Source organism: Neomonachus schauinslandi, chromosome 6 (assembly GCF_002201575.2).
Source record: "Neomonachus schauinslandi chromosome 6, ASM220157v2, whole genome shotgun sequence".
Taxonomy (NCBI): domain Eukaryota; kingdom Metazoa; phylum Chordata; class Mammalia; order Carnivora; family Phocidae; genus Neomonachus; species Neomonachus schauinslandi.
In genome coordinates this window covers 1,221,201-1,245,833 of record NC_058408.1, presented here as the reverse complement: position 1 = coordinate 1,245,833, position 24,633 = coordinate 1,221,201, and the positions used below count along the sequence as shown (strand labels likewise).

The 24,633-nt window shown below is 61.6% G+C and overlaps 4 protein-coding genes across 10 annotated transcripts in view; 3 read left to right on the top strand and 1 right to left on the bottom strand.

Annotated features, from left to right (window-relative positions):
* Nucleotides 1-1,524: 1,524 nt before the first annotated feature.
* On the top strand, nt 1,525-6,279 carry GBA (glucosylceramidase beta). Of its 3 annotated transcripts, none has more exons than XM_021682140.2 (11): nt 1,525-1,685; nt 2,026-2,113; nt 2,362-2,553; nt 2,675-2,821; nt 3,130-3,263; nt 3,479-3,651; nt 3,885-4,122; nt 4,444-4,668; nt 5,039-5,202; nt 5,470-5,586; nt 5,686-6,279. In XM_021682140.2, the coding sequence occupies exons 1-11, from the start codon at nt 1,659-1,661 to the stop codon at nt 5,789-5,791; spliced, it is 1,611 nt and encodes a 536-aa protein (XP_021537815.1). In that variant the 5' UTR covers nt 1,525-1,658; the 3' UTR covers nt 5,792-6,279. The 3 variants fall into 3 exon arrangements, with proteins under 3 accessions (XP_021537815.1, XP_021537814.1, XP_044771792.1); XM_021682139.2 differs by having other exon boundaries at nt 2,329-2,553; XM_044915857.1 differs by lacking the exon at nt 2,675-2,821.
* MTX1 (metaxin 1) lies at nt 6,191-11,059 on the bottom strand. The gene is made up of 8 exons (XM_044916003.1): nt 10,559-11,059; nt 9,511-9,580; nt 9,310-9,389; nt 7,760-7,852; nt 7,409-7,591; nt 7,205-7,281; nt 6,638-6,792; nt 6,191-6,535 (listed from the first exon to the last, which is right to left on the bottom strand). Exons 1-8 carry the CDS (start codon nt 11,057-11,059, stop codon nt 6,321-6,323), a joined length of 1,374 nt encoding a protein of 457 aa, XP_044771938.1. The 3' UTR covers nt 6,191-6,320.
* An 818-nt stretch (nt 11,060-11,877) lies between these two features.
* Nucleotides 11,878-21,728, top strand: THBS3 (thrombospondin 3). Of its 5 annotated transcripts, none has more exons than XM_021681990.2 (23): nt 11,878-12,035; nt 13,059-13,265; nt 13,816-14,072; nt 14,185-14,287; nt 15,086-15,112; nt 15,325-15,407; nt 15,498-15,549; nt 15,675-15,823; nt 16,092-16,232; nt 16,403-16,480; nt 16,840-16,992; nt 17,168-17,278; nt 17,435-17,542; nt 17,812-17,971; nt 18,219-18,337; nt 18,463-18,515; nt 18,775-18,968; nt 19,181-19,311; nt 19,421-19,469; nt 19,639-19,835; nt 20,079-20,251; nt 21,184-21,323; nt 21,414-21,728. In XM_021681990.2, exons 1-23 carry the CDS (start codon nt 11,957-11,959, stop codon nt 21,470-21,472), a joined length of 2,823 nt encoding a protein of 940 aa, XP_021537665.1. In that variant the 5' UTR covers nt 11,878-11,956; the 3' UTR covers nt 21,473-21,728. The 5 variants fall into 5 exon arrangements, with proteins under 5 accessions (XP_021537665.1, XP_021537664.1, XP_044772183.1 ...); XM_021681989.2 differs by having other exon boundaries at nt 19,133-19,311; XM_044916248.1 differs by lacking the exon at nt 15,086-15,112 and having other exon boundaries at nt 19,133-19,311.
* Nucleotides 21,729-23,982: 2,254 nt separating this feature from the next.
* Nucleotides 23,983-24,633, top strand: part of MUC1 (mucin 1, cell surface associated) — a 2,773-nt gene continuing 2,122 nt past the window's right edge. Inside the window, exon 1 of the mRNA XM_044916002.1 lies at nt 23,983-24,043. Coding sequence (XP_044771937.1) covers nt 23,983-24,043 — 61 coding nt within the window. The remainder of the gene's footprint in view (nt 24,044-24,633) is intronic.

Below are 24,633 nucleotides of genomic sequence, written 5' to 3'. Positions count from 1 at the left end.
CCTCACAACCTCCCTGTTCTGCGGGAAAGGAAGACCAGTTATGACAGTCCTCATCTGATGACAAAACATGTCCCAAGAGGCACGATGTTGCTGACTCCCTCCGTCCAGCTGTGCAGGCCCTCTGCCCAGGGCCCTTCCTCCCTGCTCTTCCGCCCCTTCTCCTCCATGAAGCCTTCCTGGGTCACTCCCACCATGAACACCTGTTAGCTCATCTTTATCTGTAACTACCCATGTACGCGTCCAACTTCCCTGCCTCTAGAGCCTCTGGAGGGCAAACTGTACCTTAGCCATCTCCCAGTATCCTGGGGCTGAGCCTGTTTTATTAGTATCACCCTTATTAGTATTACTTTACTTTTATTTTTAATTTTAAAATTTATTTTATTTTTCTTGCAAGACACTTTTTTTTTTAAAGATTTTATTTATTTATTTGAGAGAGAATGAGAGAGAGAGAGCACACGAGAGGGGGGAGGGTCAGAGGGAGAAGCAGGTTCCCCGCCGAGCAGGGAGCCTGATGCGGGACTCGATCCCGGGGCTCCAGGATCATGACCTGAGCCGAAGGCGGTCGCTTAACCGACTGAGCCACCCAGGCGCTCCTTTAATTTTTTAAGTAACCTCCGTGCCCAACATGGGGCTTGAACTCACGACCCCGAGATCAAGAGTCGCACACTCAGCCGACGGAGCCAGCCGGGCGCCCCATCTTTATTAAGTATTACTTAAAATTTCTTTGTCAAGAAAGCAGTGTGCCTGCTGTGGCTCCCATCCTCTGGGATTCAGGAGCCTCGACCCAACTGTCCACTCAGATCTTTGATCTAGATTCTTCCTAAAGTTGTCATCCACGGGGCGCCTGGGTGGCTCAGTTGGTTAAGCGACCGCCTTCGGCTCAGGTCATGATCCTGGAGTCCCGGGATCGAGTCCCGCATCAGGCTCCCTGCTCGGCAGGGAGTCTGCTTCTCCCTCTGACCCTCCCCCCTCTCATGTGCTTGCTCTCTCTCATTCTCTCTCTCTCAAATAAATAAATAAAATCTTTAAAAAAAAAAAAAAAAAGAATACCAGTGACATGCTATTAGAAATGCTGAAAAATTAAAATATGTTATTATGTGTCAAGAACATAATGACTGAATAATATTAAGTTGTTTTAATGGGCCCAAGTATTCTTTTTCTAAAAAAAAAAAATTGTGGGGCGCCTGGGTGGCTCAGTCGGTTAAGCGACTGCCTTCGGCTCAGGTCATGATCCTGGAGTCCCTGGATCGAGTCCCGCGTCGGGCTCCCTGCTCGGCGGGGAGTCTGCTTCTCCCTCTGACCCTCCCCCCTCTCGTGTGCTCTCTCTCTCTCATTCTCTCTCTCAAATAAATAAATAAAATCTTAAAAAAAAAAAGTTGTCATCCACACACGCCTTCCAGAGTTTCACAGGATGAGTAATCGCCAACAGCCAGGAGGAAGCGAGCCGCCCTTTACCAGTATGGTTGCCGTTGCCGCACTTCCTGTATCATGTGACCCGCCCATAGTCGTCACATGACCCATCCACTCCATTCGGCCGGAGTTCAACCTGCAGGGCTAATTGGGGGTCTGTAGCTCCTGCCGGTACCTGCATCCCTGTTTTTATTTAGTGGATCCTCCATCCTTCCGAGGCTTGAACCCTGCAGTCCCCTCACCTGGTGATGGAGCTTTCAGGTCCTCCCAGAGAGGTGAGTGGGCCCAGGCTCCCCATCGGTCCTGTCACGCTGCTTCTGGAATCCTGGCCATCCGGACCCTGGAATTCAATGAATGACAGTCTCCTCCAGCCCAGGCCATCATGGCTCTTCGACGGAGGGGCAGATGGAGCAGGGGAGGGGTGGAGGGAGAGGCGGTGGGAAGAGGGGAGGAGAAGGGTCCTGGTTGGGGTGGGCAGCACCCAGCAGTTTGTGGGCCTTGTTCTGGCCCTGTTAAAGGACGGTGGAAGACTAGGCTGTGGGCACCCAGCCCACAGGAGGGCAGCTGGGCGTGGAGAGGGGCTTGCCTTCTAGCCAGTCGTCATTCTGTCCTCAGGAATGTCCCCGGCCCCTGGGCAGGGCAGGCATCATGGCTGCTAGCCTCGCGGGATTTCTTCTACTCCAGGCAACATCGTGGGCATCAGGTAAGCGAGGCACGGAGAGGGGAGGGAGCCCCCCGCCTCCGTCTGCCTGATGGTCCTTGGTCCCCTTCTGGCATACAGGAGCACCAGTGGGTGTGGAATAAACCCTTCTGAGCGACTAAGACCAAGCTTGGGTGGGGGCACAGCGAGAGGAGTTTTGAAATCCGTGTTGTCTGTCCTTCTGACCTGTGTGTCCCTTCTCTGTCTTCGTCCTGTAGCCCTAGCCTCTGCTTGTGCTCCTTCCCTCCCAGGTGCCCGGCCCTGCAGCCCTAAAAGCTTTGGCTACAGCTCAGTGGTCTGTGTCTGCAATGCCACGTACTGCGACTCTCTTGAGCCCCTGACCCTGCCTGCCCCCGGCACCTTCAGCCGGTATGAGAGCACGCGCAGCGGGCGCCGAATGGAGCAGAGCCTGGGGACCATCCGGGCCAATCACACGGGCACAGGTGACCACGGCATCCCCGCCCCCAGGGCAGGCTGGGGTCCCCCCGGAGCTGTCATGCCAGTGACCACCACGACTTTCTTCCCTGCGCACTGAGACCCTTCGTTCCCTGTGCGTGTTCTCAGGGCTGCTGCTGACCCTGCAGCCAGGCCAGACGTTCCAGAAAGTGAAGGGCTTTGGAGGGGCCATGACAGATGCGGCTGCTCTCAACATCCTCGCCCTGTCACCCCCTGCCCGGGATTTGCTGCTCAAATCCTATTTCTCTGAAGAAGGTGAGGAAAAGGGGGACAAGATGACAGTGTGACTGGCACCCCGACCTTTCCGCTGACCATGACTTCCACGCATCCCTGACATTTGGGTCCTCTCTCAATGCCCGGTGAAGTAAGAGCGTCCCGCCTACCTCTCACTGAGCGCGTAGGGATGCTGAGGCTCAGAAAGCCTGGCTCTGCAGGCCCCAGCCCCGGAGCCCAGTCTCCCTTTGGCCTGCCTTGGACATCATTTAGGACTGGCAGGGGGCAGGCCAGGTCCCACACTCTCCTGCTGACCCAGACCCTCCTGTCTTGGCCTTGCCTTCCTGCAGGAATCGAGTACAACATCATCCGGGTCCCCATGGCCAGCTGTGACTTCTCCGTCCGCACCTACACGTACGATGATACCCCTGACGACTTCGAGTTACGCGGCTTCAGCCTCCCTGAGGAGGACGTCAAGCTCAAGGTGGGCACTCGGCCTGGCGGAGTCGATGCCTGCCGGCTGAGAAGCCTCAGGCCGGAGCAGTCTGCGGAGAGACGCGGAACCTGCCCCCGGCTCTGTTGTGTTCTGGGGTGGGGGGGGCAGGGCGGGGGCCGACGGCTAGGCCTGATGCACTGGTCGGGCCAGTCTGTCCATATTCCAGCTCTGGGAATCTCTCTCCTCACCTGCACGGTCTCCAGATACCCCTGATTCACCAAGCCCTGGAGCTGGCCCGGCGCCCCGTGTCGCTGTTCGCCAGTCCCTGGACATCACCCACGTGGATGAAGACCAACGGGGCCGTGAATGGGAAGGGGTCACTCAAGGGTCGGCCCGGGGATCTCTACCACCAGACCTGGGCCAGATACTTTGTGAAGTAAGGGAGCTGCAAGGCCATGGGGTCTGGACCAGCTCCCCTCTTGGACACCCTCGTCTCTGCCCCACCCCTGGACCTTGGCCACCCCCAGACTGGACTCCTCAGACCACCTTTCTACCTTCTGGGCCTTTCAGACTTGGCCTGTCAGTTTTCCCCCCTTGATGGGCCTCCTGTTCCCCAGGGTCTTGGTCCCTTTTCTTGGCCGGGCTTGCTCACACCCTTTGCCCTGCCAGGTTCCTGGATGCCTATGCAGAGCACAAGTTACGGTTCTGGGCAGTGACGGCGGAGAACGAGCCCTCTGCAGGGCTGCTCAGTGGGTACCCCTTCCAGTGCCTGGGCTTCACCCCTGAACACCAGCGAGACTTCATCGCCCGGGACCTGGGTCCTGCCCTTGCCAACAGTACGCACCACGACATCTGTCTGCTCATCCTGGATGACCAGCGCTTGCTGCTGCCTCACTGGGCCCAGGTGGTAAGGCCAGGGCCTCCAGGAGTATCCCGGTGACCCCCAAATCTGGCATCCAGGTGGCTGGCGCCCAGAGTGTCTTCCCTGCCCCAACTCTTGGTTCCCAGAATTCCCTGGCCTAGAGCCAGGTGCCCAGGTGGCTCCCCTGGGGTGCTGACCTCCTCTGGATCTCCAGGGCCCCAGGGGTCCCCAGGGTTGTCACCTGAAGCCCCTCTAGTTGCCTGCACCGCACTGCCCATTTCTCAGGACCTGGTGCTACTTCCAGAACCTTCTGTGCAGGGCCCAGGTTCAGTGGCCCCTGTCCCCTCTTTGCCCTTCCCGGTAAAGGTGCTGGCGGACCCGGATGCAGCTAAGTACGTCTGTGGCATTGCCATACACTGGTACCTGGACTTTCTGGCTCCAGCCAAAGCCACCCTGGGGGAGACACACCGCCTGTTCCCCAACACCATGCTCTTCGCCTCCGAGGCCTGTGTGGGCTCCAAGTTCTGGGAGCAGAGTGTACGCCTGGGCTCCTGGGACCGAGGGGTACAGTACAGCCATAGCATCATCACGGTGAGCCCCCAGCCCCCCCACCGGGCACACCACCGCAGACCCTCTTGGTCTCGCCAAGGGAAGGCCTCTTCGCCAACCGTCCCCTGCTGACTTGCTCTTTGGGGCGAGTTTTGGGATCTCGCGATTCCCTATCACGCCTTCCCTCCCAGACGGGCACACCCCACCTGCTTCAGTTTCTCAGCTTCTCTTCCGATGCTTCCAACCTCACCACCCCGCCCCCACCTCCCCCCCCCCCCCCCCCGAGTACCGAGGGTATAGAGCACCCATCACGGGGCGGGGCACCCGTCACCTGTCTTCCTCACACAACCCGTAACGACATTGTCTGGGGACCCTGTGTGGAGCCTTTGTTTCTGCTCTGCTCCCACCGCAGAACCTCCTCTACCATGTGGCCGGCTGGACTGACTGGAACCTCGCCCTGAACCTGGAAGGGGGGCCCAACTGGGTGCGCAACTTTGTGGACAGCCCCGTCATCGTCGACATCACCAAAGACACGTTTTACAAACAGCCCATGTTCTATCACCTCGGCCACTTCAGGTGAGTGGAGGGTGGGCCCCCTGGCCCACACCAGGCCTGGCATCTCGTGCATGGGCCTACAGCGCCCCCCCGGGGGGTGGGCACCGGGGGGAGGCACCGTGGCCCCCCCCCCAGCAGGAAGTGAGCAGGTGCATCAGCGGACGCTGGGGATGGGAAGTGAGGGCGCAGCTTTGGCCGGGGCTCTGGGGGTGGGCAGGGGGACAGGGACTTCTCAGCTGAGTGAGAAGGGAGCGGGCCCTGGCCTGACCGCGCCTGTTCCCACCTCAGCAAGTTCATTCCGGAGGGCTCCCAGAGAGTGGGGCTGCTGGCCAGCGAGAAGAACGGCTTGGACGCCGTGGCCCTGACCCGTCCCGACGGCTCTGCGGTCGTGGTGGTGCTCAACCGGTGAGGGCGGCAGGGCCGGGGGCGGGGGGGCCGGAGAGCGGGGGCCGGACGGCGGCCTCGGCAGGCCGGGTGCTCAGCTTCTCCTCCCCCCTTCGCCAGCTCCCCCGAGGACGTGCCTCTCACCATCGAGGACCCTGGCGTGGGCTTCGTGGAGACGCTGTCCCCGGGCTACTCCATCCACACCTACCTGTGGCGCCGCCAGTGACGGCCCGGGCCCGGGCTCGGGCTCGGCGTGGGCATTAAAGGGACAGAGTCGGCTCACGTGCTGTGTGTGGCTGAGGAGGCTCTAGGGGGCCCAGGGGGAGCGTAGGTGACGTAAGCCGGGGAGCAGCGGTTTGGGTGACTCACTCTCCCCCTGGCTGGGGCCGGGGGCTGGAGGCCCCTCGGGAGAGGACAGGGCAGCCCCAGCGGCCCCACCCCCATGCTGTGTGCCGGCTCCGTGGAAACTGGGCTGGGGCCCAGGGTGAGCTCACCGTCTGGACAAACACAAGCTGGGGGTGGGGGGCGGCTGAGGAGAGGAGGACATGAGGGAGGCCGGGCCCCACACGGCCCCCTGCACAGCGGCCAGGAAGGACGGTGGCCCCTTAAGGAAGAGAGTGTCTGATTCCAGTCAGCGTGGACAGGTTTATTACGGGAGTGGCACCCCACTTCCAGCCGTACTGGCAATGGGGCAACACGGGGGCCTCTGGAATGTACGACAGTAGAAAACTCAGTCCCGGGGGCGTGAGGACAAGTCACTCCTCTTCATCCTCCTCAGCCATGCTCAGGGACCGCGCACCCGGGGCCCGAGCAGGCGTTGCCCGTTGGATAGAGACAATGCCACTGAGCAAGGCGTAGCCCGCCATGGCTGCCAGGCCCGCCAGCACAGAGAGGATCTGGTTCCGGCGCCGGTACGGTTCCTCCTCAGTCTCCGGGCCCACTGGTGTCTGGCGTGGGGGTGGCACCTCAGCTGAGGAACAAGGAAGGAAGGTGGGGGTGGGGGGCTAGTTCCTGCACTCCTGCCCACTTTCCCTAGGGCTGGTGCCCACCCCTTCCCCCGTCTGCCCCTTACCTCCATCCCAGGGGAAGTAGAGGCTGAGGATGTGTGTGCAGTAGGCACAGAGGTTCTGCAGCCCCCGCAGGTGGGCCTGCAGCTTCCCGCTGGGCAGCTTGGCCTGCAGCAGCAGGGCCAAGTAGCTGAAGACAAAGGCGTCCAGGGAGGCGGGGCTGGAGCAGAGAGACAGGGCAGGAGGAGAGACTGTGGCAGAAGGGGTGGGGACAGAGTAGGAGGAAGAGCGGGCCCTGGGAGGTGGGCTCTGGCAGCAGAGGGCCCCAGAGGAGGAGAGGACACCCGGTTCTGGACCTGGCGTGGGGAGGGCTCCCCAGGCGGCGCCAGCCTGGCCCTGAATGGGACTCTATCCCGGGGCTGCATAAAGGGCACATTGAGCGCCCCGCAGCCCTGCAGGCCCCCCCTGTGCCTGGCAGCCCTCCCACCTCACACACAGCCCCACTGTCATCAGGCCCAGTGTCTGTCCCAAGGACCTCTCGTCCGGCGCCTGAGCCACCCCAGTCCCTGCGGCGACACCTGAACCCGTATCTTCTCCCAAACCACCTATCTTTCCCCTGGAGACAGACTCACGCATCTCCGAAGAAGAACTTCTGAGAGCCCAGGCGCTGGGAGAGCAGGGTCAGGCATTCCCGAGCCTCTTGGTACAGCTGTAGGGAGGACACAAGGCAGGCTCGCGGCTGCGGGAACAGAGCCACCTCCTGGCCTGGGCAGCCCCATTCCTGACCATCGTCTTTGGGGCTCCTCTCCTACAGCAGCCCCCTGCCCCAGAGGTACCTCCTTCTCCAGCTCTTCCTCATTCTCAGGCCTGTGCTTCCCGCCCAGCAGCTGCAGCCGCTCCATGAACTGCCGCTGCATGCGGCCGGGAAGGAAGAAGTTCAGGGGAAAGGGCATGGCCTCCGCATACCACTTCCGGGTCACTTCCACATAGTTCTTGGTGTCTACCCAAAAAGTATGTATCTGGATTGGGGAGGTAGGAAGGAGGAAGCAGGTCTGAGCCAGTGCAGCTGCCTGACTTAGGGTGGGCTTCTGTGCTGCCCCTGGCCTCCCGTGTGTGTGAGTGTGTCCATGACCCCCCCACCCCCCCCCTTACTGGCCACGAACGCTGGGAGGTCTGGGCGCACTCACCAGCACCGGGAGCAGCTTCTCCTCCAGCAGAGACATGAAGGCCAACGCGTCTGCCCCTTGCCGGGCTGACAGATCATAATCAGCGTTGTACTTCTGTGGAGGAGATGCCCGTGAGGCGGACACCAGGAGGCTCCAGGGCACGTCCCCAAGGAGGGAGGCATCCTGTCTGGTGCTACCCTCACGGCCTCTGAGTGTAGCAGAGGTAGAGCAAGCAGCTTTTCCTGCTGAGGCCCCCTTGCCTGGGCCCGTTCAGTAGCCTGTTGCTGTTGGCGGAAAGCCTGGGCCTCGGAGCCTGCTGGCCATCAAGGTCGGGCGCCCACTGCGGGGAGAAAGGCAGGCCCAGCCGCAAACCAGGAGCAGCTCCCGGAGCCTCCACAGAAAGCTGGCAGCATGCCTGCTGACGGCGACTTTCTAACAGGAACTTCCCCAGTCCAGGCACCACACGGCTGGCAGAGCAGAGCTCAGATGCCGTGTGGGCCTCAGTCCATGCCCCAGGAACTAGGGGACGCCTTCCTCATGCCCAGGGCCCCTTGGCTTGTTCTCTCAATGCCCAGGGCTATTTCTTCTATTTCATTCCATGGCCCGGGCGCCACCACACACATTCTAACTGTACCCCAGCTCTCAGCCTGCCACACCTTTGTAGGCTCCAGTGTCTGGTCCTCAGCAACCCTCTCCACATCCTGAGCAAGTTTTGTCCCCACATAACCTCTGGAACATGATCCTTAAAAAAAAAAATCTCTCTGAGCCTCAGATTCTCCCCTGTAGAATTTTCTCTCAATGTGGCTGTGTTAGGAGAACACTCTGGAAACTGCAAAAGCTGTGCTCATACATAAGGAATCAGGGCAGTGGCCCAGTCCCTGCCAGGAACTTTGCATTCTACCTGGATCCCCTCTCTCCATGCCTCCCAAGCCTCCACTGAATTCCCCAGCTCCTTCACCCTTCGGAAAGCAGAAATGAAGAAGAGGCCCCACTTCTGACAAGTGTTCCCATGAATGAGGAGCCATTGGGAAGATCCTAAGCCCCCTCCTTTCACAAACAAGGAACTTAAAGCTCTGAGAGGTGAAGGAACTTGCCCAAGGTCACACAGTCAAGGACAGAGGGAAGAGCATAGTCAAGGTATCCCTAGTTCTCTCGTAATACTTCCTCCACTTCCCCACGCTGGCTTGAAGCCTTGTCCGTCCTAAGCCCCATATCCAGCCCAACCTAGTCCTGTGAGAAGGACAGGAGCCACCTTTGAGGGCCTCGTCTGAGCCAGATGTTCTCTTCTGCCCTCCTTTCCCTTCCCTGTGTCATCAGCCCGTTCACCTCTCCCTCCCTGCCCAGCAGGCAAAAGGCACTGTGCCTCGAGATGCCTCCCCAGCTCCCCAGCTTCATGCCTGGCCTAGTGCTTTACTGCTCTCAGCAGCTCTGGGTGTGTCTCTCCCATCGGACTACGTGTTCCTTGAAGCTCTGGGTCTCCTGCATCTAGCTCGACATTTATCAATAAAGGTGTGTTGCACTGAAATGACTGAACCACTCTCACTGGCAGCCCTCCTTCCCGAGCCACCTACCTCTTTTCGAAGGTGGGTGATGATCTTGTGTGGTACCGAGATGACCTCTCCATGACTGGTCCGGAGGGCAGGCAGAGTTCCTGACATTGAGAAAAAAGGACGCCCACCAGACCCTTAGCTGCCTATCCATATGGATTTACACCACATTCCTGTCCGTCTCCTGCTCCACCCCTTCCTCAGCCCCCCAGGAACATGGGGTACCTGAAGGGCTCTGCCAGGGGTTGGTGATCTTGTGCACCTTGAGTGGGGCACCAGTAAATCTGGCATAGGTCTGCAGGGAAGGAAGCAGAAGGCAGAGAGGCCCCCAGAGGGGATCAGGAAGAGAAGTAACATCTATTGAATTCCTTTTGTGCTACGCTTAGTACCTGCCTCACAGAAGAAGAGGTGGGTGTTATGGTTGCCATTTCACAATGGGCAACACAGGGCTCAGAGAGTGTGGCCAGGTCTGCCACTCAAAGCCTCCCCTCTGTCCCCTCTCCTGCCATCTACCTGATGTACACATAGCCTCCTAAGTTCCTCCCAACCAGTACATCCCCTTCCTTGAAAGCACTGACCATGTCCTTCTCTGGGAGTCTCTGTGGCTGATCCTACTTAAACCTTAGCACCTGAACACATTACTTTCATTTGCTAACATGTCTGCCGTTCTGCAAACAACTGCAGGGGAGAAACTAAGTCTTACTCATCTTTGCGTGCCAATGTGCGGTATTTGGAAGAGGCCTGATACGTGCTTATTAAATGAAGGATGAGTGAATGAATGAAGTGAACTAGTCTTTCTGACTGCAAAGCTCTTTCCACAGAGCCTGGCGGTAAGCCCTTTGGTTCAATAAAGAAGCTCAGTAAATGCTGCTCAGTGAGGAGGAGGAGGAGGAAAGGGAGGCTGAGAAGACAGGAATGCCAAGCCCGAGAGCCCGGAGGTCGTCCAGGCTCAGTAAACCCCAGATGAAGAAACAGCGCTCAGAGACGAGAAGGGATCGCCCCAAGGTCACATAGCCAGTAAGTGGATGAGCAAGGACTTACGACCCATTTCCTGAACCCCCAACCAGGCCTCTTGCTGTGGCTGCACGAAACCTAGGCTGTTAAGCCATAGGGCACTGAGCCCATATGGGCTAGGCACAGTCTTTGATTGCCTCAGTTTCCCCCAGTGCTCCCGCGCTGAAGCGCCCTGGCAAAATTCGGACGATCGGCCAGTTCGGTTCCCCCGCCCCCAGTCCTCCAGAGCGCAGCAGAGGTCAGTGGCGCCACCCCTCACCAGCACGGCCAGGCTGTCCAGATCCACTGACGGTAGCCCCCAGCCCCCCGACCAGCAGAACAGCTCCATGGGCGCCGCCATCTTGCCCGCCCTCTGTCCCGGAAGCACCTCCCCTCGCGCTTCCGCCCGGCCCCGCGCGGCCCCCTCCACCCGCCCCGCCCCTCGGGCCGCCGGAGGCGGGGGCCGGAGCGAGCTCCGAGGCGGGGCGGGGCGGCGCGGGGCGGAGCCGAGGGCTTCTGGGGAGGGTGGCCGCCGCCGGCTCCAAAGGCGGGTCCCGAAGGGGGGAAGGGTTCTCGGCCGGGCCCTCCTCGCGGAGGCTGGGCGCCCTAGCTGCGGGGAGCCCCGGACCCCCGAGGGCGCGGCGGGTCCCGGCGAAGCGGGTCTTGTGCGCCCGGGCCGGCTCTGGGGTTTCTCGCAGCCCTGCACGCGGCCTGGGCTGCGCCCGGGCCCCGCGGGGCTCGGCCCGGAGCAGGGGCCGCGGGGGGGTCCCCCGAGCCGCATGTTTTCCACAGCGCGTTATGTTTGGAGCCCGCCCCGCGCCGCCTGTCGCCATGGAAACAAAACAGGGGCGGCGGCGGCCGTAGCCAGGTCGGGCTGGGGCCTGGATGGGGGGAGGGGGTGGGGCTCGCGGGCCGTTGCCGGGGTAACGGGAACCGAGGCGCCCCTCCGCTTCGTCCGGGTCACGGCCTGCCCGCCAGTACCCCATGTGTTCCCTGTTTGGCTCCGGCCCCTTGCCTGTCCCCTGGTTTACTCCCGGCCCTGCGGGCCCTTTCCTCGTTCCCGATTCCTTCCGTCCAACCCCTTCACTGACCGCTGTGTTAGGCTGGCCCTCCAGTTCCTAGCAGAGGCCTCCACGTTTTCCCAGGAATGAGGCACGTGTCAGGGGACCCCCACCCTAATAAAGAGCATTTGCTTCGTCAGAGCAGCGAAGTTCAAGCCATGTGGGCATCCCCTGGGCACGATAGCAAGCTAGTTTCCACCACTCCCTTGGCATCCTCTGATGCCAGTTGTGGAATAATGCCCACTGTCTGGCACTGCCCCTGCCTGGGGTTCCTGCCTTCCCCGACTGTAACTTACAGAAAACAGTAGCGTTCGGTAGTGGCCCCCAGCAGCGAGATGCCAGGAGGGAGGGAGGCACCTGGGAGGGAGGACCGTTAGGGAGAGGCAGGAGGCAGGGAGGCCTCCAGACTCTTCCCCAGTGCCCCTGGTTCCCAGGGCTGGGGATGCCTCCGGGCTGATTGGCAGCTCTTTGTTTCAGCCCCCCCTCACCCGCCTGATGGCCCCCCCCCCTCCCCCCCCCCCCCCCTCCCCCCCCCCCCCCCCGCTCCTGCTCTCTCCGCCTAGCCTTTTCCCCTCCCAGCCGCCTGCCTGCCAGGGGTAGTGAGCCAGCTGAGCGGCATGGAGACGCAGGAACTTCGAGGGGCCCTGGCTCTTCTCCTCCTTTGCACTTTCGCATCTGCCAGTCAGGACCTGCAGGGTAAGCCTGTCTCCATCCTCTTAGACCCCGCTGGGCCTCCTCCCCGTTTGCCCCCAGCCCAGTAGCAGGAAACATGCGGGCCAGGGGAGAGTCCTGAAATTGACCAGGAGGGAAGACTTGGTGAAATTCGGGCCATAGACGGAGGAGTGAACACCAGAGGGTGGTGGGTGAGTAGGAACTGGCCAGGGTCAGCGTGAGGCCGGGGCAGAGGACTCAGGAGCTGGATGCTAGGGCTGCCCCGGCTGTGTTGGTGTCTGAGCATCCGCAGGCAGCCCAGGATCTGGGAGAGCAGTGCAAAGGTGGGCTTCTTCACCCGCTGGGCTCCTGGCTGCCCCAGGACAGGGTGGGGGTGGGGACCGAGAGGTCTGGGCTCTCCCGGAGGTCTGGCTGTGGGATGGGCCTGTGGGTGTGGGAGAGGTAGCTGGAGCAGATGACAGAGGCACGGATTCATTACTGGCTGGAGGGGAAACCACAGACTGGCCAGGACACGGGAGGCAGAGGAGCTGGGTCCTACCTTCCCGTGGGGGAGAGGCAGACAGTACGAGGGTCGGAGCCCTCAGTGGGCAGCTCTTCTCATCCAGAGTGTGTGTGCTGAGCCCCCAGGATGGGAGGAGGGGCGTTCGGGTGTGGAATGAGCCAAACCAGCCCCGTAAAGAGAAACTGCTTTTCCATTTCTGCGCTGTGGGCACCAGGTGCTACTTCTGCGTGGGATCAGCACAGTGGCTCCCTTGCGCCACCTGGTGGGCGCATCTCAGTTGTGCCGGGCGCTGTTTCTGTATTTCCGAGAGGCTCAGGCCTTGGGGTTCCAGAGGGTGGCAGTAGGCAATATTGAGGGAAAGGAAGGCACAACGCCTTGTCTTCTGATAGCAGCAAGGTTTGAATTTCAAGAAGGTGACTAACGCTGCCTGGGGGCGGGGGTGGGGGGTAGTGATGAAGGATGCTCCACCCCTGAGGGCTCAGGGGAAAGGGCAGGCCTTGGCATTTGACCCCTCTCTCTGACCTTGGTAATCCTTGCCTGGCCAGTGATTGACCTGCTGACTGTGGGCGAGTCTCGGCAGATGACAGCTGTAGCAGAGAAGATCCGGGCAGCCCTGCTCACTGCTGGAGACATCTACCTCTTGTCCACCTTCCGCCTGCCCCCCAAGCAGGGTGGGGTCCTCTTTGGCCTCTACTCTCGCCAGGACAACACACGATGGCTGGAGGCCTCAGTTGTGGGCAAAATTAACAAAGGTGACTGGTGGGCATCTCCTTTCCTGCAGCGATGATCCCTTGAGCACTTTCCCTCGTCCCCACTCCCATATCCCTCTTAATTCTCCTTGGGCTCCGTGGGGGCCCATGGACCCATCCGGCTGTGCTCAGGCACCAGGGGCGCCTGGAATGGGGTGCTTAGGAGGTGCCTCAGGAGGCCAGGTATCCAAACAAGAGAGTGAGGCCTAATACTTGTAGGGAGGGGGTTTTGTACTTGGGGCTGCCTGGGGGAGGGAGAGGCATGTCTCCGTGTCCCAGCAAGGGTATTCAGCAGCCCCTCAGATCCCCGGCAGTCCAGTGGGTACAGAACCAGCTGCCACCCTAGCAGGGGACAGAGTGACTGAAGACTAAGGACGTCTTTGTCTCTGAACCGGCTTGAAAAGCGTCGGTTGTGTGCCCATCACATGCAAGGTGGCGAGCGATACACAGCTGACTAGGGGCTGGGAGGCATGCCGTCCAGAAGAGCTGACTCGAGGCTCAGCTGGGAGACGGGGCGGGGACGGGGCCCGTACTGACCTCCCCTCCCGGGCAGTGCTGGTGCGGTACCAGCGAGAGGACAGCAGAGCGCATGCGGTGAGCCTCCAGCAAGCAGGCCTGGCCGACGGGCGCACACACACGGCTCTCCTGCGGCTCCGCGGCCCCGCCCGACCCAGCCCTGCCCTCCAGCTCTATGTGGACTGCAAACTGGGAGACCAGCATGCTGGCCTCCCTGCGCTGGCCCCCATTCCTCCAGCGGAGGTCGACGGGCTGGAGATTCGGACTGGACAGAAAGCGTATTTGAGGATGCAGGTGAGCAGGGAGGGAGGGCCCCCGAGTTCCTGCAGATGCATTTTGCAGCAGCAGGGGGAGGAGGAGCTGATGGATTTTCCCACCCTACTCTGCTCCTGTCCCCCCCACCCAGGGCTTCGTGGAATCCATGAAAATGATTCTGGGCGGGTCCATGGCCCGGGTGGGAGCCCTGAGTGAGTGTCCGTTCCAGGGGGACGAGTCCATCCACAGTGCAGGTAACACGGAGCTGACGTTCTGGACCCCAAATCACTTCCTGTGGTCTTTGTTGATTCTCATCTCCTTGTCTTCCCCCTTAACACTCATTCCTTTGGCTCACTCATTTTCTGGGGCTTCTGACCCTGTTACCCCCAATCTCCTTTGCCTCTGGCTCTGTGATCTCCAAAAGATACAGCCATCCCAGGAGGCATGGCTCGAAAAAGTCTCCCTGTTCGGGTGGCCCCGCCTCCCACGGTGGCTGGGAAAATAGAGCGATCGAGGAGAAGAATAGAACTCCCAAGCACTCCGTGTGGGGGTGAGAAAGTTAACCGCTTGGTCTTGGTGACCCAGGGAAGGGTCTTGGGTCTTTCTTAGCTTTCGTTGGAGGCGGTCACCTACCAGCAGTCTGAGCATTGTCTATCTGCCTAGTGTCTCTGACAAGGATGTTCAGAGGTTCTTACCTAAATAAAATGCCCACTTCTCCCAGAAGCTTGGTAGGGGGGCTGGAGTGGAAATGGAGTGGACTGGGGGCCTGGCCCTGCTCTGGGTCACCTCTCACTTGGATCCCTTCTGCTGCTTCTAGGCCTGGGAACCAGGAGGATCTGGGTTTTGACTGTGAGGCAACCCCCTTGGAGGGTCTCTCACCCAGTGGGGAGAGCTGGTGCTGCCTGCCCGTCACCTCTGCCCTCCTACCATCCAACTGCCCGTCCTTCTTCCGAGACTCCTCTAGGCCTTTGTTCCTGCCCCTCTTTTCCTTCCTCCTCCTCACCGGCCTGGCCCTCTTCACGTCTCTACCCTCTGTGTTTTCTCCTCTCCAGTGACCAACGCACTCCACTCCATCCTAGGTGAGCAGGCCACAAGGAGGGGGGAGGGGCGAGAGGCTGGGGAGGAGGTCCAGGGCTTGGGCAGCGGCCTGAAACAAAGTCCTCTTTGGCCAGGAGAGGGGTGGGGTTTAAAGGCAGGGTGGGCAGCAGGGGCAGGAATTGGCTTACTACCCCAAAGAGGGACCAGGGCTGTGGCCCAGTTCTGAGCTTCTCTGCACCCGGGGCTCTGGCAGGTGAGCAGACCAAGGCGCTGGTCACCCAGCTCACTCTCTTCAACCAGATCCTGGTGGAGCTGCGCGATGATATCCGAGACCAGGTTTGAGCACACTGGTGGAGGGGGCGGCCCTGGCTCTGGGATGGGGTGGTGGGTGCGAGGAGCTGGCTGCCCCCGTTCTCTGTCCACCAGGTGAAGGAGATGTCTCTGATCCGAAACACCATCATGGAGTGTCAGGTGTGCGGTGAGTGGGAGAGGGGGGTGGGCGCCAGGTGGCATCCCCGTGGTCCCCACCCCGTGGCTTCGGGCTCCACTTCCGGGGATTGGCACGGCCACCTCTGGGTGGCTCTGACCGTGCCCACCCCTCAGGCTTCCACGAGCAGCGTTCCCACTGCAGCCCCAACCCCTGCTTCCGAGGCGTGGACTGCATGGAAGTGTACGAGTACCCCGGCTACCGATGCGGGCCCTGCCCCCCTGGCCTGCAGGGCAACGGCACCCACTGCGCTGACGTCAATGAGGTGGGGGAGGGTAGCCTGCGAGGGCACGGAGAGTGAGGAGAGGCCAAGGAGGGGGGGTGGGTGTCAGCCAGGATGAGAGGAGCCCAGGCTTTAGGACGTTGGGAGACAGGAAAAGAGGTGAGGAAGGAGGACACGAGGGTCGTGGCGCAGACCGGAGGGCCACGTCGGGGGAGGGCCACGTGGAGGCCCGGGGGTGGGGGGGAGGGCAGTGAGGCCAGGTGGGGCGAGCACAGGCAAGGTCCTGACCACTCCCTCCTTCGTCCCGCAGTGTGCTCACACTGACCCTTGCTTCCCTGGGGCCAGCTGCATCAACACCGTGCCCGGCTTCCACTGTGAAGCCTGTCCTCGAGGCTACAGAGGCACCCGGGTGTCCGGTGTGGGCATCGACTATGCCCGCGCCAGCAAACAGGTCAGGTCGAGTGGAGCGTGGAGACGAGTTCTTGGCCTTGTGGGGACCAGGGGCTAACAGGCTGGACACGGGGTCCTTGTGATAAATGGGCTGGGGCTCCAGGCTGGTGCGCTGGCTTTGCTGGAGGAGACTGGCATAGGTCCGGTTCTACCTAGAGTCTGCCCCTTCAGGTCTGCCATGATGTGGACGAATGCAATGATGGGAACAATGGTGGCTGTGACCCAAACTCCATCTGCACCAATACTGTGGTGAGCCGAGTGCCCGGAGTGTGTCAGGAGTGCCGGGGTATGCGAACCCCGCTTCAGCTCTGCTGCTCCCCCTCCTCCTTCCCTAGGGCAGGCCACACAGACGTGGCACACACTGGTTTGGAATCTTGGTTCTGCTTCTTACTGTGACCGTTAGCAGGTCTCCTGAGGGTCAGTCCTCACTTGAAAACTGGGGCTGAGATACACCTCAAAAGGCTGCCAGGAGAGCCCAAAGGCGATGACTGCCCTAGCTGGCTTCAGGCTGGGAGTGCCCACTCTGCACCCCTCGGGCAGGACAGCCCCGGTCCGGGGTGCCCGGCGGGCTGACCCTCCTCCCTGAGACACTGCTTCCCTGTTCTTAGGGCTCCTTCAAGTGTGGCCCCTGTCGCCTGGGCTTCCTAGGCAACCAGAGCCAGGGCTGCCTCCCAGCCCGCACCTGCCACAGCCCAGCCCACAGCCCCTGCCACGTCCATGCGCACTGTCTCTTTGAACGCAACGGGGCAGTGTCCTGCGCGGTGAGCTAGGCCTGGGGCTTGGGGGGGAAGGGGAGACTCCGCTTAGGGCCTGGGATGGGGGCCCACGTGGGAAGGGGCCCAGGAACTGGTTGGTGAGAATGGGGGCTGGAGCAGGAAGAGGCTGGGGTGTGAGGAGACGGCCCTGGTCCTCATTCCTACCCTTCCCATTGCCCAGTGTAACGTGGGCTGGGCCGGGAATGGGAATGTGTGTGGGACCGACACAGACATCGATGGCTACCCGGACCAGGCCCTGCCGTGCATGGACAACAACAAACACTGCAAGCAGGTGTGGGGCAGGCGGGCAGGCAGGCAGGCTGGGGCAGGGGTGGGTGCCCAGGCTGGGGCGGGGCAGGGGGGGCAGCCTGGGGCAGGCGGGCAGTGGTGAGCGCGCGGGCTGGGGCAGGCCACGACCCATCCTACCTCTTCCTCCCCTGACCTTTAGGACAATTGCCTTTTGACACCCAACTCTGGGCAGGAAGATGCTGATAACGATGGCGTGGGGGACCAGTGTGATGATGATGCCGATGGGGATGGGATCAAGAATGTCGAGGTGGCTCCTGGCAGTCTTGTCCCTTTCAGCTCCTCTGCTCCCCTCCACGCCTTGTCCCATAACCCTGTCCCCCCTTGGTCCCTGGCGGCTCTGCAGGACCTCAGTGCTCAGTTAGGGAGGCATAAACCCTGTGCCAGGACAAGGTGGATTCCGTGGAGGGCGGGTGGGCGGGCCGGCACGTCGTGGTGACTGCAGACACGGGCACGGGACGAGGTGAGGGCTAGGTGGCCAGGGGTGCAAGGGAGGCCTGACTCTTCCTCTCACCTCAGGACAACTGCCGGCTCTTCCCCAACAAGGACCAGCAAAACTCTGATACAGATTCGTTCGGGGATGCCTGTGACAACTGCCCCAACGTTCCCAACAATGACCAGAAGGACACGGATGGCAACGGGGAAGGGGACGCGTGTGACAACGATGTGGATGGGGACGGTGCTGCTGGGGCTGGGGACTGGGAGGCCCGTGTGGATTTGGGTGCCGGTGGGAAGGAAGGGCAGTTGGGCAGTCTGACGGCCGCAGGGGGAGGCCTGGGTGGGCAGAGGGCCCTGGGAATGTGAGGCAGGGGGCAGGAGCAGGCCAGAGGGCGCGGGCGGATTCCCCACCCAGCTGTCCTAGTGGGAGATGAGCTCCGGAAGAGCGCCACGTACTGACAGGCTTGTGCCCCCTGCACGTCTTGCAGGCATCCCCAATGGATTGGACAATTGCCCTAAAGTCCCCAACCCCCTGCAGACAGACAGGGATGAGGACGGGGTGGGAGATGCCTGTGATAGCTGTCCTGAGATGAGCAATCCTACGCAGGTACAGGGGTGGGGAGGGCAGGGAGCGGGAGGGCCTGGGGGTGAGGCCCCAGCCCTTCCCATGGGAAGCGTCCGGCCATCGTCTTCAGTTATCAAGAGATGGTGAGAACGGCCCCCCTCTCTCAGACAGATGCAGACAGCGACCTGGTAGGGGATGTCTGTGACACCAACGAGGACAGGTAGGGCGGGCCAAGAGACAGACGGTCCTACCGGGGTTCCTTTACTCTCCTGCAGTACATTCTCTGTTTCCTGTACGGTTAAGCTTTGATTCTCCACTACTGTTGAGCAGGAAGTCACTCCCCTAGTCTAGCCTCCACTCCTGCTGCTGGACGTTCGCCTCACCTGGCTGACTGCAGGGCACACCCCAGACTTCTGAGCAGAAGAGAGGGGATGGATGTGGTACTTCTAGAGCCTTTACTTGGTGCCTGTTCTGGGCAGCGATGGGGATGGACATCAGGACACCAAGGACAACTGCCCACAGCTGCCAAACAGCTCCCAGCTGGACTCAGACAATGACGGACTTGGAGACGAGTGTGATGGGGACGATGACAATGACGGGGTCCCAGACTACGTGCCTCCTGGTCCTGATAACTGTCGCCTGGTACCCAATCCCAATCAGAAGGACTCAGACGGTGAGGCTGGGGTCCCACAAAGGATTGCCCTGGAGGGGGCCCTGCCCAGGGAGAGGAGGCAGGTGCTGCTGGGGAGAAGCCAGGAAGACAAAGCCCGACGGGGGGTAGTCTTGTCTGGAGGCCACGGCCAGGCCTTCCTGAGCACCTGGCCCCGCTCTGCCCAGGCAATGGTGTTGGGGATGTGTGTGAGGATGACTTTGACAATGACGCAGTGGTCGACCCCCTGGACGTGTGCCCCGAGAGTGCAGAGGTGACCCTCACAGATTTCCGGGCCTATCAGACTGTCGTCTTGGATCCTGAGGGTGATGCTCAGATTGATCCAAACTGGGTCGTGCTCAACCAGGTACTTGGGCAGTGGGCTGGGCAGGTGCTATCAGACCAGACTACCAGGTGGGGCCCAGGTGGGGCCGCGTACCCGGAACAGGGCTTTCCTCTTCACTGCACACCCCCAGGGCATGGAAATCGTTCAGACCATGAACAGTGACCCCGGCCTGGCAGTTGGTATGTATGGGGCACCCAGTTTGATCCTTTCCACATGGAGGAATCCCACAGGGTCAGAGGGTGGGGGCCAAGCTGGCCATACATGTCACAGGCATCCCTTCCCACCCTGAGTCCGCCGTGGGCCAATGGTGGCTTTGCTGCCCTGACCTTGACCCCACCTGCCCCCCAGGATATACAGCCTTCAATGGTGTGGACTTTGAAGGCACCTTCCATGTGAACACGGTGACTGATGATGACTACGCAGGCTTTCTCTTCAGCTATCAAGACAGCGGCCGCTTCTACGTGGTCATGTGGAAGCAGACGGAGCAGACCTACTGGCAGGCCACACCTTTCCGGGCTGTTGCTCAGCCGGGGCTGCAGCTCAAGGTCTGCGGCTGCCCGGCTGCCTGGAGCCCCAGTCCAGGGCCCTTCCCCAAAGCCTCCCTGAGCTGGCCCCAGGGCTTCTCCACTGCCTGAGTGGGGAGCCTCTTTCTCAGCCGTCTGGCCTGGAGGCTGGCTCCCCGGGACTCCAGAACGCTCTCCCGCCCACCTTGCCTTCCTTCACCTGCACTTCCCAGCCTGCTGTCTGGGTCCTGTGGGTGATCCAGCATCTTTGCCAATACCCTCCAGGCAGTGACGTCAGTGTCCGGCCCAGGTGAGCACCTCCGGAATGCCCTGTGGCATACTGGCCACACCCCTGATCAGGTGCGACTGCTGTGGACGGACCCACGAAACGTGGGCTGGCGTGACAAGACCTCCTACCGCTGGCAGCTGCTGCACCGGCCTCAAGTCGGCTACATCCGGTGAGGGAGGGGCGAGTCCTCCTGAGGGACCCGGGCCAGGCTCCGCTCACCTTTAGCTGGGACTCACCAGTGACGGCCCCTCTGCTCCCCTCTGCTCCACTCCTCGGTGCCATGGGCTGGGACCGGGACCACTTCTCCCTCTCCCCTCCCGCCGCACATGTCCCACCTCAGCCCTGCTCTCCGCCTCAGGCAGCCTGGGCCCTGGTGCTGGTGCGACCTAGGACCTGTAGGTGATGTCGGGCGAGTCCTTCCTCGTCCGAGCTCTGTTTTCCCCTCTGTAAAGTGAGGGCATCTCTGGGAGCCTCTAAACCACAGGCCAGTCTTTGGAGAGGCCCATCACATCCAGCCCCTTCAGTGGTACATCCCAGAAGCCGCCCCATCACGGTGTCTGACCCGGAAGGGGTCGTCATTTGCAGAAGAGTAAACCGAGGCCTAGACTGCACACTTCTTAGTAGCAGGGCTAAGACTTCTCAGTTCAGTGCTGTGTGCACCCCTGTGCATTTCCTAGTTGGTGGGGATGACAGGGAAGGGAGGGGAAATGCAAGAGCCCAGGGTCCACGGACTTGGGTTGGTTCCCCTTTAAGGTGCCTGGGGCTGCAGGGTGCCAGGGCAGGGGATGAGGGAGGGTGGACTAGAGCCTGGGAAGCGGGTGACTTCACCCCCCAGCCCTTTGTGCTCATTGTCATGGCAACCCAATCCTCGCTTGGAATGTGGCTGGTGCTTTGAGATGCAAAGGGGGCGGACAAAGAGGCAGGGGCCCCAGGCCTGAGAAGAGCACCCGTGTCCCTCCCCTTTCCTTCCTCCCTCTCCCTCCTTCCGTTCTCTCCCTCTGGCCCGGTGAGCTCCAGGGGGGCTGGGGATGAGCAGGGGCCTGGGCTTGATGGCCCAGTGCCCACTGGCATCCTAGCAGCATGGACACCTATCCTGGACAGGGTGAAGCTCTATGAGGGTCCTCAGCTAGTGGCGGATTCTGGGGTGATCATTGACACAGCCATGCGGGGAGGGCGTCTTGGTGTATTCTGCTTCTCCCAGGAAAACATCATTTGGTCCAATCTCCAATACCGATGCAATGGTGAGACTCCAGACTGAGATCAGCCTGACCTTTCCGACGCCCTCGTGGGAGAGTCCTATCTTCTGACCGTCATCATTTCTGCCTCCTCAGACACAGTGCCCGAGGATTTTGAGCCGTTCCGGAGGCAGCTGCTCCAGGGAAGAGTGTGAAGAGGCGGCCACCGGATTCAGAATCCTGATTTTAGACCCTCTGGCCTTGGGGTCCATCCTGGAGACGCTGGGGTCTAATCTGCAGCAGCTCAGCCAAACACAGACCCCCCTCTGGCACCCACAGGAGTTTAGCCCCAGAGGGGTGGGACCCCACTGTTCAGGAGTTGGGAAGCTTTCAAGGGATATTTTTCTCAGGCACTAACCCCAGGAAAGATAACACCACATTGCCATAAAGTTCCAGTGGTTTTCTAAGCTAGTGCATGTTGCTTATTTTAGGGATTTTCTGGGATAGTGTGGGGAGCAGGAAGGAACCTGAGGGGGTGAGGAAGGGGGCTGGTAGGATGAAAGCTGGAGATCTACAGAAGTTTGGCTGTGTGTGGGGCCGGGTGGAGGAGGGAAGGTGCTGGATTGGGGTAGGTGAAGCATGAGGGGCTAGTCCGAAGATGGCTAAAGTCCTCCCAGCCCCACTTACTCACGGTGGCAGCGGCGACACTCCAGTCTATCTTAGGTCGTCCCGATGGAGAGGAGGGCTGGAGCTGGCCCGCTCGGGGCGAGGGGGAGGCCGGGGGGCCGGGGGGGCCGGAGGCCGGGACGAGTGCAATATTGGCGGGGGAAGGAACAACACTGCACCGCGTCCCGTCCCTCCCGCCCGCCCGGGGCCCGGGATCCCGCTCCGCACCGCCTGCAGCCGGACCAGCCCCAGAACCGGGGTCGCGCCGGGGAGTTGGGTCCACCCTGGATGCCAGAGACTTGGCGCCTGGACGAGGGGGGAGCGGACGGTGTGTGTGGGGGTGCCAGGAGGGGAGACCGCGGTGGCCTGGAAAGCCGCTTTCCGACACCCAGCCGTTGCGCGCGCTTGCTCTTTAAATACTCGGAGTGCGTGGCGCGGAGCCGTCGCCATGGTGACGCGTGTCCCAGCAACCGGACTGAATGGCTGTTGCCTGGCAACGCCGGGGCAGAAGTTTTGGGACCGCCCACTTAGATGCTTGCGCTTTCCCCCGCGGGCGGGTGGGGGGGCTTCCGCGCCCCTCCGGTCCGCGCCCCCCTCGCCTGCCGCCCGGCTTCCCTCCAGCCCCGTGGCACCGAAGTGTTATGAAAGTCCCTTGTCCAGTCTACTCGCTGCGACCGAGAACTGTTCCTAATGCGGACGCAACTGGGGGATGTAACCTCCGGAGGGAGCCCGACCCCCACGCTCCACGTGCGCTGTGCCCCAAATACCTCCCCGTGCCCAAACGTTTCTGCCCTTCGTACTTCTCCCCTGCCATTACCCCCCCTCACATACGGTCCCCTGGTCACCACCATGTGCCTGCCTCCCCCCAACTGCACTGTGCTCCCCATGATAGCTCTGGGCCCCCAAATACCATTCTGTTGCCCCACCTAGTCTCTGCCTCGTAAACGCGTCATTAACCTGCCCCATTTCCCCTCCCACATTCCGCTGTCCTCTCCCATATACCTCGGTGTCCCTTCCCGGTACCTCGACCCCACCCACTGAGCGCCATCTCCTTCGGACTCCGCCCCCACGCGCCCCGGGGTCCCCGTAGCGGTCAGCCTTTCCGCCCACGGAGCGGCGCGTCCCTGCGCTCTGCGTCCGAGCCCCTGACCTGCGCGCCGGGGCTCCGCGCGCCCATCCCCCACCCCCCACCCCCGCTCCGGCCCCTCCCGCGACCCGGGCGTCCCTGCGTTGTCGCGCGCGGCCGCCAGGCTCCCGGGGGCCGCCAGGGGGCGGGAGAGCCCGGCCCGCCGCCTGGCGGAGGACCGGGCCGGAATAACCCTGCGGTCCCGTGGAGCGTGAAGTGGAACTTTCTTCCCCCGCCCCCTCCTCGGGAGAAAGCCAAGGCGGGAACGCCGGCTGCTGAAAGCTTCGGCAGGGGCGGGGACTGTGGGTTTCGGTGGATCTGCGTGCGGACCGGGACAGGGAGCGGCGGTTCCGGGAAGGGGCGGGGGGAGGGGGTCCAAAAGGGGCACCCAGCCCACCCTTTCTCGAGGCTTCTCGTTCCTCCCCAGCCCCCACAGCGGGGCTTCAAGGGGTGCAGTGAGAATGGGAGCGGGGTGAGGGACGTGAGGGTGAGCTTCCTCGGCCTGCTGTCCAGGAGCCTGACCTAGCCCACTTCCTCTGACCCTTTTCTCACCTTGGTTGTCGCCCTGAGGCTAAAAACGAGAGCCTGGGAGACCCAGGGCCTTGATTCCCCCTACCCTTCACCGCCTTCTGGAGCCAGGGAGTGGTTGGTGAAAGAAGGAGACCACTTGGAGAACAAATAGGTTGTCAGAGGCTTGAGTGGTTGGAGTCCAGGTTTCCCACCTGAGGGGCCAGGAATGATTAGGGAGGAGGAGGAAGCAGGAGGTAGGGAAGGGGGGAGGGGGCGGGGTTTTGTCCCCTGTCACCTGCTTTGGCTGAGCCTAGGGCGGGCCAGGGACCGGTATAAAGCGGCAGGTGCCTGTGACCGCCCCACCTCACACGCAGCGCGTTCGGGAGACTGCTCTGCCCCCTCCCCACCCAGTTCACCACCACCATGACACCGGGCTTCCAGGCCCCTCTCTTCCTCTTGCTCCTGGTATCCCAACAGCTTACAGGTGAGGGGCACAAGGTGGGAAGGGGGCTGCCTTGCTCATGGCGTCTTCCCAGCCTTTCTGTGGGTTTTCTTTGCTAGCAGATGGTACCCCAAGGGGCAGAAGTTGTAGGCAGGAGCAACCCAGTCTGTGCCAGAAGAAAGGAGAGAGGCTAAGGACAGACGGAAGAGTCAGCCCCTGCAGAGAGCTGGCGCCAGGGGCAGTACAATGACCTGGAGCGAAGTCTGGGGAGCAGGCGGGGAGTCAGAGGAGGTTAGGTTTTAGGAGTGGAGAAACAGACAGCTAGGAGCAGAGGAGGGTGGGGAGAGGGAGGCTGTCAGCCAGGAAGGAGGAGGAGGGTCTACCCAGGATTTGGCCCACTCTCCAGACCTTTCTGTGCCATTACTGCTCAGGATGCCAGTCGATGTATTTCCTCCTCGTTCTGGTTTGTCCCCTAACCCAACCCCGTGACCTCAACTTCTTACAGCAGGGGACAGCAGCACCACCTCGGGCTCGACCACCAGCCGGGGGCACCACAGCACCTCATCCCCAGACTCCCGTGGCACCTCATCCCCGACCGGCGGCCCCGCCTCGGGCTCGACCACCAGCCGGGG